The sequence below is a fragment of the Anas acuta genome, chromosome 3, assembly GCF_963932015.1.
Source record: "Anas acuta chromosome 3, bAnaAcu1.1, whole genome shotgun sequence".
Classification (NCBI taxonomy): Eukaryota; Metazoa; Chordata; class Aves; order Anseriformes; family Anatidae; genus Anas; species Anas acuta.
In genome coordinates, this window is record NC_088981.1 from 116094084 (window position 1) to 116111909 (window position 17826).

At 38.6% G+C, this 17826-nt stretch overlaps 1 protein-coding gene across 4 annotated transcripts in view; it reads left to right on the top strand.

Annotated features, from left to right (window-relative positions):
• KIF13B (kinesin family member 13B) overlaps positions 1 to 17826 on the top strand; it is a 121176-nt gene that overhangs the window by 75779 nt on the left and 27571 nt on the right. For all 4 annotated transcript variants that reach the window (XM_068678912.1, XM_068678911.1, XM_068678913.1 and 1 more), the window contains exons 22-34: positions 439 to 609; positions 1557 to 1714; positions 3144 to 3276; positions 4271 to 4417; positions 6968 to 6997; positions 8878 to 8977; positions 9300 to 9426; positions 10963 to 11018; positions 12302 to 12426; positions 13190 to 13366; positions 15003 to 15095; positions 16040 to 16192; positions 17162 to 17239. In XM_068678912.1, the coding sequence (XP_068535013.1) occupies positions 439 to 609; positions 1557 to 1714; positions 3144 to 3276; positions 4271 to 4417; positions 6968 to 6997; positions 8878 to 8977; positions 9300 to 9426; positions 10963 to 11018; positions 12302 to 12426; positions 13190 to 13366; positions 15003 to 15095; positions 16040 to 16192; positions 17162 to 17239 (1548 nt within the window). The remainder of the gene's footprint in view (positions 1 to 438; positions 610 to 1556; positions 1715 to 3143; positions 3277 to 4270; positions 4418 to 6967; positions 6998 to 8877; positions 8978 to 9299; positions 9427 to 10962; positions 11019 to 12301; positions 12427 to 13189; positions 13367 to 15002; positions 15096 to 16039; positions 16193 to 17161; positions 17240 to 17826) is intronic.

The window sequence follows — 17826 nt, forward strand, 5'->3', positions numbered from 1 at the left end:
TGTTATTTTTAGCATCACATAAGGACAAGTAGTATCTTCAAACAAGGAATTTGCAGAATAAAGGAGTCCACTTGGTAGAAGAATGTGATTTTTCTTGTATTATTAAACTATAATATTCAGTGCATCTCTCCATTAGAAGTAAACAAAATGGTTTAGTGTGTTTGTAAAATTCATTTTGGTAGTTTTTATTCCCAAGAAATTTGTGGTTGGTGACATCTAGTGGCGATGTTCAACTGATGCACTCAAAATATTTTCTCCAGTGTATATAAATGCAGAAATGCACCACTTGTAAAACTTTTCCCTCCCCCCAATTTTTTCTTAGTTATCCTTTGCAGGAAAACAGAAAAACGTTTTTATAATAAAGGAGCTTTTAAAATCTATGAATACTATCTAATACTGATTAATAAGTTAGTTTCCTTTGCTTCTTGTCTCCTCTAGATCAAAATACTTCAGGCAACAGGCTTGCCCCAGCACCTCTCCAACTTTGTGTTCTGCAAATACACGTTCTGGGATCAGCTGGAGCCAGTTATCGTTGCACCCGAGGTGGATCCTTCCTTATCTCCCATCAGCAAGGAGCCGCGGTGCATGGTTGTCTTCGATCACTGCAACGTAATTATTTTTTTTCTATTTTATTAATGCAACTGTAGCAGGCAAAGCAGATTCATGCTTGCATAACACTCTAAGTTGCTTATTTGCTCTCCTAATTATACTTCTTGGGGCTGATACCATTATGCCATTTTAGTAAGAACTTGAAACCTCGTTAGAGACCTTGTGCTCTACAGTTCACTTGTACAAAAATCACTGGAGATGATGAAGGGGATTAATGAAAGAAAGCAATCTGTTTGGCAAAGACACTTATGTTAGTTTACTCAGAGTACAAATACAGCTGAGAGTGAGTGGAAGTGGGATACCCATCTGAGTATATTTGATGTCCGTATCTGAGCTGATTACTTACTCTACACTGACACCAGCAAAAAGAGAAATCCCTGACCTAACTTCAACATCTACATTAGGATGTAGAGGCATCTACATTAGGATGTAGATGTTGAAGTTAGGTCAGGGATCTTAGAACTGGTTATTTCTTTCTTTTGACTTTAGAACAACTAAATAAGTGGAGACATCTTCAGTAGAGATGTCTAAAGTCAGGTTAGATGAATCCCAGACAATCATCTGAGTTCTCATCTTGTTCTTCCTCTCATCTGTTATTACACTGAGCAGTTTATTCTACTTATTTGTAAAGTAAATATAATACCTTCTGAAGAGTTTTGAATTTGATCCTAAATATTAGAATATTTGATTATATTTTATTTATTTATTTTTAAGATTGAATCAGGACTTGGAACAGCATGTGGTCATTTTTCAGCTTGTTACGGACTTTGATTTTCGGCCTGTTTTTTTTTGCCTTGCATCCTGATTTTGCAAATGGAGATGACAGTTCTTCCCTTCTTCTATCTTGTGTCTCAGGCACTAAATCCTTATATTAAAGTCAAGGCAGAAAGTCTCTAAGCCTAAGTAAGTGTTGTGTGGTTAATTATTAACCAACTTGTCACTTGCAGGAGTTTTCTGTAAATATTTCTGAAGACTTCATGGAACATCTGTATGATGGTGCTTTGGCAATTGAAGTATATGGGCACAAGCAGAGTGGTGACCGCAAAAATCCAACCCTGTGGGATCTGGGAATAATTCAAGCCAAAACACGAAGCCTTCGTGACAGGTAAATACAGAAAGTAGGTCATTGGTTTAAAATGCTGAAGATCTCTGTCTGAAGGGCCTAATTTTGAAGCAGTTTGTGATAAATAGTCAAATTTTGAACTGAAGAAAACTGAGCAGGTGTGTGAGACTATGTCTGTTAGACTACTATAAATAGACTACTGGGAAAATACCGTCAGATGTGTCAATAGGTTTTTAAAAAAGTGAAAGATGAGAATGCTCATCTTTCAAATTACAAGTGGTAAAACTCCAAAGACTTGAAAATCCCTTTTTTTTAGGCAAACCCATGCACGTTAGTGGTGGTTTTAGGAGGGAGCAGAAAATAGCAAACTGTATATTTTCTGTTATATTGCTATGCTGGCCTGAGCCAGATAGAGGTATCGAGTCTAAACCATCAAGATGGTTGTTCTGACTGTACGATGATGTATTCAAGGTCAGACTCCTGTTCATTCTTGGCCATGAAGCATTATCACTGTAATGCTTCCGTTGGAAGAGCTGTAGTACTAATTACTTCAACTGGAGTAAATATACAACAGTAGACTAATTCAGGCTGAAGGAGGTTGTTTTTTTTTTTTTGCTGGCATCCATTTGTTATGCCCAAAGTAAGCTTAGTAGCATTTTCCTAAATGTAAGTCGTTTTGCCTCTCCTATTTTAGAAGACAGCTCTGCCCCTTAATTTATTGGCAGTTATTTCTCTTTTTATTTCCAGCCTGAGATTGTGTTGAACATATTGAGTATTAAGCCATATATGGAGAAATTTAAATGAAAAATCAGGAAGGTATGGCAAACAGAAGCTGTAAAAGGAGTGTTATAAAATAGTGAGTTACGTTTGGTAGCTGAGTAGTAACTCTTTCCTTCTTAATTTTGAGCTACTAAGAAGTGCCCATAAGAATTTAAGCTCTTGGAAAAACTTGAGGGAAGCCAGTAGTATGATGACATTCAGGAAAGTGCTTTCAATCTCAAAAGCTTGTGAAACGATGTAATTTTTTCATTCTGCTGTCTTCTGTATGGATTTGATTTTACTGAAAACACCGGCCTTCTGTTGCAGTAGTTGAGACCAGAGCTTAAATATTAGAATCTAGGGGAATTGGTTTTTGTATTACAACTAAGAAAAGGCTTATTTCTGATGTTTGACTGCAAGGGTTGTCAGTAAAATTTGTAAGCACTGCACAACTAATAACCCCAGGGTGGTCACAAATGGCATCTACAGAAATGTTCTTTCACTTCTTCAATCTGCAGTCTGGACCAGGGATTGGCTTTTTCTTTCCTTCTCTCCTTTTTTTCTTTCCTTCTCTCCTTTTTTTTCCTTCTCTCCTTTTTTTTCCTTCTCTCCTTTTCTTTCCTTCTCTCCTTTTCTTTTCTTTTCTTCTCTCCTTTTCTTTTGGTTTCAAAAAGGAAAAGACAAAAGAAACAGCATTTGATGTGTTTTGCAGGTGGAGTGAAGTAACCCGAAAAGTTGAACTCTGGGTTCAAATTCTAGAGCTGAATGAGAATGGGGAGTACTGCCCAGTTGAGGTGACTCCTGCCAAGGATGTGTGCACAGGAGGCATCTTTCAGCTCAGACAGGTACAGTGGCATGTGCAGGATTTCAGCTGTGGGGAGAGTCTGCAGGAAGCTTAAGAAGCCTCTGGGTCTTTTTTATGGCAGAGGGATGGTGTCCAAGGAACTGTCAAGCTTAGACACAAAATATGGTCTTGTGTGAGTGGAGTCCTTCTGTGTTTAGTGAAACTCCCAGTCTGCACAAATTCTCAAGTAAAGATGATCAAAGGCTACCTGTAATCTTTTTACTATGTTCTGTTACCTGTTCTGTGGTGGTGTCTGGTAGAAACTGAACTTTTTTTTTTTTTTAAGAGGTCCAGAAATCCCCCTTCTTTGATCTTTGCAGCCAACTACTCCTTTTCCTTTGAATTCTACAGGCATTAAATTGTTAATGCTTAACTGAGCACTTAACATTTTCAGTGACAAGTTATTGCCAAGATAACAGTTGGAATTGGTAAAGGTTAGATACAGGCTGCACCTCTGAACTCCTCAACTCCTTTGATTTTGTTCCTATGTATTTTCCTAAGGAACAGTTCCTTTGCTGCGTTGATAGCATCAGCAGGTGGGTAAGAATTTTCAGTCAAGGAAACCAGAGTCAGGAAAAGTTCTCTTAAACAACTCCAGTAGCTCACCAAATTAGATTTTTCTTTCACCAAATTAGATTTTTCTTTTCTATAGGTGGGGAAGAGGTCCTACTTTCTGCCTTCAGAAGTACTAAAAATATGATCCTCTAATTGTATGTTTTGAAAATCCTCTAGAAAAAGTAAACCGAGTGGCTGAATGATGACTTTTTTTCCCCCATTGATACCTAAATCCTATAAACATAAATCCTTGCAACAGAAGGGGTGTCTCCTGCACTGGGTCATTGAGATTGCAGTACTCACCACTTTGTTCTTCATATGATAATAAAATGTTGCTTGCAAATGACTGCCAGTAGAGGTCTCTCTGTCATTAAGCTTTCAGCATTTCATACCTTTTCTTTTTTTTCCCTTCAAGTATTTCAAATTGTTCTTTTGGGCAGGGACAATCTCGAAGAATTCAGGTTGAAGTGAGATCTGTACAGGAATCCGGGACCTTACCACTGATGGAGGAATCGATTCTATCTGTTGGAATTGGTTGTGTTCAAATAAAACATGCCAAGTCACAAAAAGTGCCTGAAAATTATCAGGTAAGTCTGAATAGTTCTTATCAGCAACCCATATTTCCAAGTCACATGAATCCATTAAATGATGTCCCAAGTTCACTGCAATTGGAAGCAACTTCATTGGTTTCAAGTTTTTGGTTTATTTGTGTTGAGTAGGGGGATGATGAGGGGAGGGCATTACTGAACCTACTTCACAAGCATGTAAAGCAACAAGAAAAATTGTCAAAATTGCTTTGATGGTGGTATTATGAATTATGCAGGATATTCTAAATCCAAATATTTCAACAAGTGTTGTGGAAGATCTTCCTCTTAATCAAAATCATTTTCCATGACAAAAACAATATTTGTAATGCTACTCTTCTGGAGAGTTTCCTATCCTTAAAAGCAGCACAGCTTTCACACACTATTCAAAGAAGGAAAGAAAAAAGTCCAAATTCCCAAAATTCTTTTGGAGTTTGTCCAGTAGATTTTGCTTCAAATATTACACAGAGCAGTGATTTTAAGTAAATATTCAAGTTACAGTGAATCAATGGAATGTATATTCAAATAGTTTGTGTTACAAACATCAGAGTTGTGTGGGCCCGTATTAGAAGTTGGCCATTTTCTGATGATCTCAGAAGCACTGCATCACATAATGAAGTGCTAATATATTGATCTGGTTGTAGGGAGCATGCTTGACCCAGTCCTTATCTGGTGGTTTATGATGATGGCACACTGGCTCACTTGCCCTGTTTTAGAAGCTTGTCTTCTTGTGGTGCTCCTACCTGTTTCTAGTGCAGTGCTGCTTTTCTTCCCTAGCAGCTAAATTAAATAAAATTCAGTCACTCAGAGCTAGCAAGCCAAAATCTAGTGCAACAGAACAATCAAGTCTGTGGATTTGCTTGATTAGCTGCCCTGCTTGAGGTAAGGCCAGCTAAAAGCCAAGTAGATTGGGACATCTCCCAGCTTTCCATAATGTTTACCCTGTTGACAGAGTATGATTCAGTGTGTGTCGGCTCCTCCTTTTTGCTTAACCAGAATTGTTTTTCCCTTTGTGAGGTCTGAAGTAGTTGGCTTTTTTGTTGTCTCCTAACCTCAGCAATCCTTTGCCTCTTGTGTGCCATTAAAGGGAATTTTTTCCACCTTTGCAGAAATCTCACATTTTAGAATATCCTAGGCAGATTATTGCTTTTATTTCCCCATTATGCCTATGATTGTGACTCTGCCTGCAAGTTTCCTAGCTGTTCTCCCATCACAGCAGTTCCTGATACCCATTTCCTATACAGGAAGGATTTTTTTTCTTTCCTACTTCTGAGCTGAGCAAGTCTTTTAAGATTCTTCTCTCCTGAGTCAGAACGATTATTTCTGGCAAATTTGACTTGAAAGCTGTGACTGTTATGCACCCAACACATACACATGCCACTTATCCAGTTTTATAAGGGAACGAGTCCCAGGTGAGCATCCTGTCTGTCTCACCCTGTTTCTTCCCCATCGGACTTCTGAGCTGCTGGCCAGTTTCAGCTGTATCAGGCAGAGCTGGCAGTGCACATAATAATCAATTCTTTCAAGAAGAAAGACTTAAGCTCCCCTTGAGGGCGAGACTACTGAGCTCTCTCTGATACTGATAACCCACATGGGAAAGAGCTATTGAAAAACATGTTTTATTAGTTCTGCTGCTTACAATAGCCCTCTGACTCGAACATCTGGATTTTTAGTCCCCTTATTAGCATTTCTTTATCTCCAGTCAATCACTATCTGTGGAATGTGAAAGATTTTCTAAAGGACTTGAACTAAGAAAATGCCTCTTTCTATATGGCTTTTTAATTTCAGCTTAGCTAAGTTTTTGCTTTCATTACGAAGATACAAAAGTAGGCTCCAGTGGCTTGGTATTACTTAAATAGATGAGTAATCGCTCAGGATTGGAGTCCTTGCTGCTTTCCCATTCTCCATGCAGGAGTTGCACTTGTTCTTACTCTCTGTGCGAATGGTTCTGATGCACGTCGAGAACGAAAGATGGTGTCTCCCATCAGAAGATAACGGGAATCAAAACATCTAAGGTCTCACATTGTGGCTGCTGGTGTGGCAGACAGTTATTCAACCTCCCAAACAATTGGCTTAAATGTTTACATTTTCTCCTCTAAATGCTACAGCAAGCTTGCCTTGAATCCTTTATGTTAGACTTTGATTTCCAGTGATTTCCAACATAAATATTTAACTTTTGCAGGTAAACCAGCAGATTTTTACTTTTCTGTCCAGGATCAACAGGTTTCAAATTGTTTCACTTTAGCACCTGTCTCTTTCTAAGGGCAATTTCAATATTTCACTTTCTTCCAATTATGATAAATTTGAATAACTTTATTTCAGCGAAATTCTGTAATTCTTCTTCAGTTGGATTATTTTAGTTTGTGTTTAGACCAGCAGATAGCAGCAAATCTTTGGGATGTCATTCTGTTTTAATTCTGTGGCCTCACCATTGCTAAGCTGAGACTTTCACAGGAGACTGCTAATATTACTTAAATTAGTAGCACTTTTTGCATTAAACGTTTCCTGCTGTCAAAAAAAATTAATAGCATGATTTTGCATCTTTTGGCCTAGGAAGAAGAGGATGAAATGGACAGTTACCAGGTAAAAATAATTTCTTATTATAAATTCAGATATTCTCAGTATAAGACATGTTAGAAGAGGAACAGGATTTTATCTTTGCTGTGTCTTTGCTGCATGTAAAGAGCCTTTCCTCCGAAGACACTAAAAACTTGAGAATTGCATAGATCATTATGCTATGAAGCCGTATGGTGGATTAGAAAGTTAGAACGTAAGGAACAAGACACCTTTAACCACATTTCCAAAACAAGATCCAATTGTGTTTCCTTTTCTGTTTCGAGAGAAGCAGTCTTCCTTTTTGACAAGCTGTGGTTAGACTGAGATTGTCTGCATTAAGAACAAGATTAGGCACAGTGGCGTTGAAGATGCAGTCAAAATACTCCATGCTGTTTCATATTACGAATGTGCTATTTATGAGACCTGGAATATAGTGTAATCAACCCTTGGGCCAGCAAGGGGGATTCTGTTCCTAAGGCCCTAAGATGGCAGGGAAACAACTACTTGAAATCAGCCCAGTGATTTTTGTTTAATGTATGTAATGCCACTGTAACGTGAGCCTTACGGGAGAACTGATGAGGTACAGTATTTGCGATATATTTTTCATCTTCTTGTGAATAACTTTAACAAAAGCACATCACCATCATTGTAAATCTCAACTTCGTATAATGTGAGCGACAAGAGATTTAGGTTTAATGCTTCCTGACAGGTTCCAGCATAATTGTAGGGGTCTGCAGGTGAGCAATGCAAACGTAGTTTATAGTCTTGCAGCCACCCCTTTTCCTCGACAAAGTGTTTGTTGTAGTTTGACGTGGAATGAAACTGAACTGCTATTGCCATGAAAGACGCTTCCCTGAAGGCATCCCAGAGCGGGTGGCTCATCGTTGTGGCACTCAACATACAGCGTGCAGAGTATCATACATCATTTCTGAGCATTTCCGCACCACAGACAAATGAACTCAATGTTCTTGCGGATGCAGAGGTGTTTTTTGAAGGACACGGGCACTTAAAAATACGTGAAAAGGCTCGGGCACGAATGCCCTAACTGGGGATAATGGCATGATATGGGGTTAGGAGCAGATTCCTAATGTAAGGCTGCTAAACACTGAGCATGAATGGTGAGCTGTGAATATGGACAGGGGGTTCCAGCTTTGCCACAAGTTTATGGTTAGTCAGTTTTAGATTAGGTTTAGGGCAAAGAAGATGGGTAAAGTGAAGCATGCTCAGCTGAGTACTGGCTAGCACAAAATAACAGTTAGAGAAAAAGAAATGCCTTAATCTGGCAAGCTAACAGCACTACAAATAAGATGTGGAAAGTTAAGGGACTGAACCTATGAGGAAATGCTGAGAGAACTGAGGTCGTTTAGCCTTGAAGAGAAGATTTGGCTCAGGGGGATCGTGTCAGCCCTCCCTTACCCCACCATGTAATGGGAGGGTGTAAGAAGACACAGCCAGCCTCCTCACAGTGGTATCCAGTGCAGGTACAAAAGGCAGTGAGCCTCTACTTCAACATAAGAAGCTTTTTTTTTTTTACCATAATGGTGGTCAGACACTGGACCAGGTTGCCCAGAGAGTTTTTGCAGCTTCCATTTGCAGAGATGCTCAAATCCCAGCTGGGCACGTGCCCAAGCAAGCTGCTGTAAGCGAGCCTGCTTTGGGCACAGAGCAGGATTAGACAACCTCCAGAGGTCCCTTGCAACCTCGGCTATTCTGCATTTCTCTTCGGGTTGTCCCCTACAAAGAGAAAGCATAGAGAAGAGCAAAGTGATTCATCAGAGGTCTGCTCTGTCTCATCTGCTTCTTCGGGTACAAGATGAGCAATAGGGTTGAGGAAACACGTAAGCCACAAATAGGAAACGCTGGCTTTCCAGGGTCAATATTTAATATGACTTCTTTCCTCTGTGCAGGATAGGGATTTGGAGAGGCTCCGTCGGAAGTGGCTGTGTGCCTTAACAAAGCGTCAGGAATATCTCGATCAGCAGTTGCAAAAACTCGTTGGGAAGCCTGGTAAGCAAAATGCTATTACAGGTAAAAACAGCGATAGGTTGAGAGACATGCACAGACACTTTTAATATATTGTAAGATAGAAAAGAAGGTAATGGAGAGTTGAATCTCTGAAGCCACCACTACTTGGCTTTCAGTGAAACCAAATTAGAGAAGCCTATGTAAGATTTTATTGTTTTATTTACGCTGTGTGCTTCTTTGTGTGCCAAATTTCGGAACAGAGTGGGTTTTATTCTATTATGATGGTATAAGATCATTGACACACGATAAAGGCACTGTGTAAGAAATGTTCTCTATTGTCCTCACTGACACCCTGCTTCTCCAGATAAAACAGAGGACGATGCGGATCGGGAGGCACAGCTTTTAGAGATGAGGCTAACGCTCACCGAAGAAAGGAACGCGGTGATGGTGCCTTCTGCAGGCAGTGGGATCCCTGGAGCTCCAGCAGAGTGGTATGAACATGCATCGCCATATGCAAGGATGAATATAAAAATGATGCACGGCTTGTTCCTGGCTTGGATTGTTGCCATTTTTTCCTTTCCTTAATCTGGATTCCGTACACTGCATGAGCAAAGTTGTTAAAATTAGGGCGATTGCTTAAATTATTTTATTAGGCTGTGTATCTGAAATCCAGAAATGCTATTTAGTAAACGATACTATTATTGATCAGAGTGTAATTATGACCTTCTGAGGAAACGGAATCAATATTTATTACCACTGCACTTACCATTTAAAAAAATTAGCTAATATGTTAATTACCTAGTTCATTCACTTAAAAGGCTGCTCTGTCATAATAAAAATGCATCTACAGGAGCATTTTGTTGCATTCCTGGTTTAAGCGCAAAGTCTGTTTAGTCAGCAAGTGTTCCATGTAATTTTCTAAACATTAAAAATAGTAAATTACGCTAGACTGAGCTTGCCATACTGTAGCAGCTGTGAGTAACAACTGCAGATAAGGAAGTAAGGCTGTTTAGTTTCAAACCTCGTTTTCAGTTGCTTTCAATGTTCTGCAATGTTTTTCTGAGCAAAACTCTAATGGTATTTATAGCTGGAATTGAGCGTTTTAAGCTGAGGTTTGTTAAAATTAGTACTTTTGAAATATAAAAATGGCAAAAGCTTTATTGGAGACGTTCACATTAAAGTATTTGACTGGGTTTGGAAACAGTAGAGCTGCAGGAAACATACTTGAGGAAGAATCTATTATGAATGCATTTGCACCAAAGGAAGTGTTTGGTGTGACTCCAGCACCAAAGTACACATTAAATAAGATTCCAGCCTGCTCTTGTTCACTATAAAACTCATTAAGTCCAAGTTTGACATGAGATGGCTACAGCCTTTCTACAGCTAAGATTGCAACAAGGCATCTTTTAAAATGTCTTCAATGCTTCATATTACCTCTTAGTCCATCATTAATGTTGTAGCTTTAAAGCATAAGGCCACAGAATATTTAATTTTATAAACTAACAAAACAACACCTATGTTATCCCTTCATCCACCCTGTGAAAGTCATGGCTTATGCATCCTCTTGGACTCTTTGATATGTTTAGCAAGACAGAACAGCAACTGTGCAGCATCAATAGTAGCTTAAAATCTTTGCTGCATAGCTGCTGGATATTCTGACCAACTCTGCTGTCTTCACTGATATCAATAATGCAGAGGGGTTTGCATTTAATAAATGTGTATGTCAGAGTAAATAAACTTAATTTTGCTATTAGTGTTTTAGAGGGAGAAAACATTTCTGAAAGCAGAGGTCAAAGAATATAATAATTGTAAGAGAGCTGGTATAAAAGAAGTATCAATTTAGTTGAGTCTCTCTGAATCTGCAACAGTAAATTAAAATAAAGCTGTTTGCCAAGGTTATCATTGGTCTGACTTGGAATTGTAGTTGTACTGAATGTAATATACTGTGAGCTTGTATCAAAAAGTACGTGTGCTGGGTAAATCTGCTTTAATTTAAATGCCGCCATTGTCACTGTCTTGCATTTTAGGACTCCCGTGCCTGGTATGGAAACACACATTCCTGTTATTTTCCTCGACTTGAATGGTAAGTGGTTCTTAAAAGGACAGAGTACTTTGAATCAAACTTTGTACAACCCAAGATGTTATAGAATTTAAGCAAGCTAATAAAGTGAAGAAATGCCTGGAACGGCAGGTAGATTAATTTGAAACAGCACATTTTTCACTGAGTCATATCGCTTAATGTTTCAAAACATACAGCATTATTTATGGAAGGAACTGGGCATTTTGGTATTCCTGCTATTTGGCAGATATTTAATAGGTGAAAGAGAAATAGTAAAATGAGTCTACCTGAGAAGGTGAACATCGAAAACTTAATCATTGGGAATTCTCCTTCCGAGGTCTTGCAAGGATATTACCCTGGTGCTATGTAATGTCTTTCTCAGTCCATTAGCAGAAAATGTGAAGTCACTGGTAGTAATGTCTGCATATCAAATATAAGTGCCATGATAAACTCAAGCTTATCTTACACAGTGCAGTCTTCTTTGTTTCCTTAACGTATGTGTGTTTTAATGCATCTAAATACAAGCTCCAGTTTGAACAGTGTACTCGGTAGATACTTATCTTGACTATAATTTCCCCATCTTCGGTAAATCAGCAACCCTAAATAGACCAGGGAGCCAGCAATGCTTAATTGCTTGAACAAATCCTTGCTGTGATGTTTAGAAGAGGGTTAACGCTTGGATTAGGAGCATCAGGTGAGAGAGGAGAGGTGGCATTCTGCCTGTGGTGATGAGGTTTTTGCTGAAATGCTCTTTACATTTATGGCTTATTTACCTCAAAAAGTGTATTGATATATCAAAGGGCTTCAGAGAGGAGCTAGTTAATAATTCATTAACGGTGAGGGACTCGAGCCAGAGCAGGTTGAGCTTGTTCTTGAAAACGACGCTAAAGATTTAATCATGATCTAAATGTACCATATTTTTACTTGTCCAACCAGCAGCTTTCCTTTATTTAAAAAAAAAAAAAAATCACCAAAGTAATTATACCAAGCAATGTACTTGGTTTAATTGAGCAATAGTGCTCAAAATACGCCTGTGGGCAAGGAAGGGATATTTACAGCTGGGGGATTTTCCTGTCCAACAGGGAACTTCATAAGGCACACCTGAGTCTGCACTCCCAAATTTTTGTGCACAGTTCTGTATAGAAACAGCTCTGTTGGAAATGGGGTGAGCTTGTCTTGGGCAGGTAGAGTATAAGGAGCCAGGCTGCAGAGATGGAAATGTGAATTCATGAATTGTTGGATGGATGTTTTTAAATGGGATAATTGTGTCATTTCTCCTCACCTTCTGCCTTCCCTTTTGTTTCCAGCTGATGACTTCAGCTCCCAAGATAACCTGGATGACCCAGAAGCAGGTGGGTGGGATGCTACCCTTGTTGCAGAAGAAGAGGAGGAATTTTTTGAACTGCAGATTGTAAAACATCACGATAGTGAGGTAAGCAGAGTTACAGACCAGTATATTTTAGCTCAGGAGTCTTTTAATTTTTCTCTGTATATATTAAGATGTGAAAATAACACATCAAAGATAGCATACAAAGTAGATAACACCTGTTTCTTGTACAATTGACTTTTGTTTCTAAGGTATATTTGCTTGGAGTTGAACCATAATTCAATGGAGTCTTCCTTCATCTGAAGCCAAGCATTACAGAAGGTTGAAATTCTGAATGTGTGTTTGGGAAAGAAAAAAACAAAGCAAAAACAAACAAACAAAAACCAAAAGACCTCAGTAAATTGGAGAATATTCAGCCTTCAGCTGAAAAAAAAAAACAAGCAATCTTAACTATGGTTATGGTTAACATATTTAGCTGTGTGTTGTGTAGTGTGATGGAAGGTTTTCACTGCAATCTCAGTTGCTCTCTGGTTTATCTCACTAAAGGCCAAATGGTCCTGTAGTTCTGCATATTTTAAAATTTATTTGCAATGATCTTGGGTATTCAAAGATATGTTTTCTTCAAGAGGAAATGTTTCAGTTTGAGCAAGTTGGCATTTTTAATCCCAACGTCTTCATTTGGCAAACTGATCTTGATTTTTAAATGGCCTCTTCTAGAGTGCATGGATTTTTCTTCGTAGGGAGTGAAATGGAGAAGCTGACTCTCAAAATTTATGTATTATGTATTTTTGTTAATTATGCTTAATTAATTACAGTTAATTATACACCTAATTATGCTTATTAGAGGATACATTTTTTTCCTTCGCAGGTGAAAGTAGAAGCCTCATGGGATTCCACAGTCCACGACTGTATCCAGCTCAGCAAAGGAACAGCAGCAGATGAAAGAGTTTACCTTATTGTGAGAGCCACCGTCCAGCTCAGCCACCCTGCAGAGATGCAGTTGGTGTTACGCAAACGCATCTGTGTCAATGTTTATGGCAGACAGGTATAGCTTCTGCAATCCTTCCTACTTTCATTCTACCCTGTGTTTATCGTTGCTCCAAGAGGGGAAGGCTGTGGTTTGTGCAGTATGCTGCTGCTGTGTTTGCTTGTAGCTGCTTTCCTTTCTACCTGAATGGAAGCAACATATTAATGGTTTGCACAGAGGCTTTAGGCTGCCAAGCAGATCTCATAGTGTCTTTTTTATTGTGACTGATAATACAGCTTATTTAAAAGGCTCAGTGGCAATTTAGTATGAGATTCGGTATTATTTGTATTGAATATTGAGTAATTGCTTTATCTCCAATCACTGGAAAAAGTAGTAAGAGTTAACTTGTTATGAACTTGTGGTTAATGTTTTGCATAAACTGTGTATCAGAATAAACATGTTTCCTTGCTTTTATAGTACCTTCACACATTACTGCTAACTATTTCTATTTGTACATCCAGATATTTAGAGTTAAGCAGGCAACAGCTGGAGCAGAGCAGAGGTTCCTTTGTGTAATTTCTCAAAGTTAGTCACTCTTGACCTTCTACGTTTTCCAGTTGCTTTGTGCTCTCGATACTGTGTAGGTGAGAGCAAGATGCTTGATAAATGGAAAGCAGAAGGTATTATTCCATTTATGCCAACATGTCCTGAAATATATTTCACTCATAGGGAGGATGATGAGGAAGAAGAGAGTTTGTTCAGCATTGTCTCAGAACCCAGCTTCCCTCAGCAGGGATGATGACAAAGCAGGAAGCCTGAATTGTTATTCTGTTTGCACATCTGTAGTTAAAATCAAGAGCAGAATTCTATTTGCACATCTGTAGTTACAATCAAGTTAAAAGCAAGAGCAGGAGAGGTGTGGTCACACCCAGAAACTGTGTAGGCAACTCTAACCTGCTTTTAGGTTAGAAATAGAACTGCAGCTCTCGATGCTTTGGTTAGGTAACAGCTATTTCTCAGAAAGGGAACAGTGATTTTTTTTTAAATAATACACAATGGGAGGAGTTTATTCAATAGATTGAGCCTGCCAGTAATTATAATTGTGTTAAGTCTTCATTAATTCTGTTTTCTACAGGCTTAGTCAATGATTTTTTTTTTTACTGTTATCCAACACGGAATCTTTCTTGCTAGCTTTCTGGCTAGCTTTCTTGCTAGGTTTCTAAAAATCCTCGTCGATAACCTTTTCCGGGTGTTTGTCTCAGCAGCATCTTTGAATGACTCATCTCTGCATTAATTCAACAGTCCAGTTCTTAACCCTGCAAGGCGCCAAGTCAGCATAAACAATGACCATGCCCCCTTAAATCATTCTTCATAACGATCTCTTTGGTCAAGAATTTAATGCCTGCACTTGTCAATATTCAAGACAAGTCACCTACGGCCCTGCAAAGAAAAAAAAAAAAATCTAGAACCAGCAGAAGTATTGTGTGCTGGTTAAGCAGTCACCTTGCAATAAAGGAAGTAAATTCTTTTTCTGTATTTGAAATACAGACAAGCAAGCGTTTTGTCTCCGAGATAAAATCTTTGAATCTTAAGTATTTGTTGTCTAGTCTCTTGGGTTTGGGCTTCTTTCTTTGTAAACTATATTTAGTTCAGTCGAATACGTTAAAACATTTTTTCCTTAAAGCAAGAAATATTTTCTTTTCCCTCCCCACAGGGTTTTGCACAGAGTTTCCTCCGAAGAATGTCTCACCGAAGCTCCATTCCTGGCTGTGGTGTCACTTTTGAGATAGTCTCAAATATTCCAGAGGTGAATAAGAATTCAAACTATCTGAAATTGGCTGAGAGTCTCTAACTTCCTGATTTTTTTCTTATGGTTGAGCATGCTCGTTCTTGCTGCTGAAAGCATAAACCGTAGTTCTTATAAAAGATTAAGCAAATTTCTTTACATGTTTTGACTTAGCAACAGCGTGTGTCTTATCAGTGTCACTACGTATTTTGTTGAGTGAGCATCCATTTGCTTAAGTCCTTGAAGAAATGTTTTAAAGAAAGAGAAAAAGGGGACTAAAGATGGCTAGGTGAAGTGCCTGATGTAAGGGACATGCAAATATATTATAGAAAAACAAAAACAAAATGCACACAGCCACTTGGCTTCTTATAAGTAATGTCTTAATGTAACCCTTGATTCCTGAGGATGTTCGTAGTTGGATGCTAATCCCTTCCTCCCAAACAGATGCTTTATAAGATCACTTGTAAAAAAAACATGAACACGTGAAGAGCCAAAAGGCTGATTGCTGCCTGACTCTTTTATGTTCTGCTGTGTTTAACGCTCTCTGTTGAAATGTTTCTCAAGTGATGTGGTGGGTTTTTTTGTTTGTTTTGTTTTGTGTTTTTTTTTTTTTGCAAGTCACTTGAAATTTTGTTTTCCTCGCAGGGTGGATAATACCCCAAATGTGTTTGAGTACTTTTTAATTACAAAATATCTGAATGCAACCCTTTAGCTAATCAATGGCAATGTCTTACTGTGAGACTCTCTCTCTCAAGAAAAAATAATAAATGAAAAAACACACGTATGAGATGATGCTGATGATTTCTAAATATGCCTTATCATATTTAACAAGACGTTTGAATCTTCCCCTGAGTTTAAGGGAAAACAATACTGAATCTGTCCTGCATGTTTTAAAAATGCATTTTCTCATTTTCTTTGTTCATGTTTTTATTTTAAAAGGTTGTCTTGTCTTTTCTTCTTCCCAGGATGCTCAAGGAGCCGAAGAGCGAGAAGCACTGGCCAGAATGGCAGCAAACGTTGAAGATGCAGCTTCAGCTGACTCTGAAGCCTATATTGAGAAATACTTGCGGAGTGTGCTGTCTGTAGAGAACATTCTCACCTTGGATCGTCTGCGCCAGGTCTGTTTCGACTCTAGCACTCAAAGCACTGTATGGCAATGCAAATGTTTTCATAAGTGTTTCATAAGGCTGGCAAACCAAGACCACCACCTCAGTGCATACCTCAGCTTTGCAAAGTGTGCCTGTGGCAAAAGGCCAAAGAAGCAAATGCAGCTCGCTTTGCAGAGATGTTCTCACTCTACCTGCAAAATGGATGGATCGGGCTGGAAGCTTTATATTAAATGCACTGTCTCTTATGGGATCCTTAGTTTGAGATCATGCGTTGCTAATTACGTTTCAGAAAGCAGTTATGGGTGGTGTTAGCTTTTGCTTTCTGAAGCTTAGGCTTTAGTGCAGGTTTCTGGAGTTGCTAGTAGAGTTCTTGTCATTTTGCTTGTGTTCAGCCTTGAAGTAACCAAGCCTGTTCTGTTGATAAGTAAGACATTGATTGGGTTAATCTTAAGCAATCTAGCTTGATCTGTTTACCAAGAAAACTATGGGAGAGAAAAACATTTATTGAAAACTGTTCTTCTGGTTATAAATTATGCAGGCACAAAAGAAAGTTATGCAAAGCAAGCCAGGGTATGTGCCTGCCCACTATAAATTAATGGTGAAAGTGCAATGTACTCGGAAGTATTGAGAGCAAGTTCTGTGTCATATATAATTAGTTTAAAGGATTAAAATAGGAGCTCAGCTAGGAAAAGGAGTCCATCTTCACATCTGTAAGTCATCTCCTAGAATCAGTACAAGCTCTAAGATCCTACGTGTGTCAATCAGCAAAATACTGGATGTTAATGTTTCTCCACTCGTGCACTTCTAGCTGTGTGCTGTACAATTTTTAGATTACGGTACACTCCCCAGATGGGAGCCTGTGCAATAAGGCTGTTTAGAAACATTTTTCTTATGTAGACAAAGATGGGATGATTGGAGCTTGGATTCTTGCAAAACAGGCACAGTATTTTCTGTTCTTTGCTTCTGTATGGTTGGCAGGAAGTTGCTGTAAAAGAGCAGCTAATGGGAAAAGGAAAACTCTACCGGAGGAGCCTGAGCTCTCCCAATGTGAATCGGGTGAGTATTCCACCCCAACATCTGCAGTGTATTGAGGGCAGCAAGTGCATCTTTCAATTACAGATCCCTATAATGCCGGAGTCATCGAGCACAGCAACAAATTTTCTTTTGTTTGACCCTTCTGTTCATCTGTGCTATTTGTGTAAATCGCTAAGTAGAGACAAAATCTGCATATATGCATACTTTCATCGTACAGATTAGCGTGCTTTAGAGTACCCACGTAAATCCAGATCATCTGAAAAAGCGATATAAAAAGAACTGCAGAACTCTGAAGGCTTTTCACCTAGCTATCATCTTGGGAAATTTTTTTTTCTCTTTAGAAGATTTGAAAGCAAGCTACAAGTATTTGCTGATTTTAATTTTGTAGCAACGTTGTTACATTATCTTATATATTATCTTTTTCTTGATTAGTGCATAAGAAAGAAAAGACACTTCTGCTTTCTAACATTTTTAATGAAATGCTTTGATAGAACTAGTAATGAAAAGTTGTTAGATTTTTCCCCCTTTTAGGTCACTAATTGGGGTTTTACCTTTCATCTCTTGGCTTCTAGTTCTGCTTTAACTGCAAGATGGTTTCCTTTCACCCT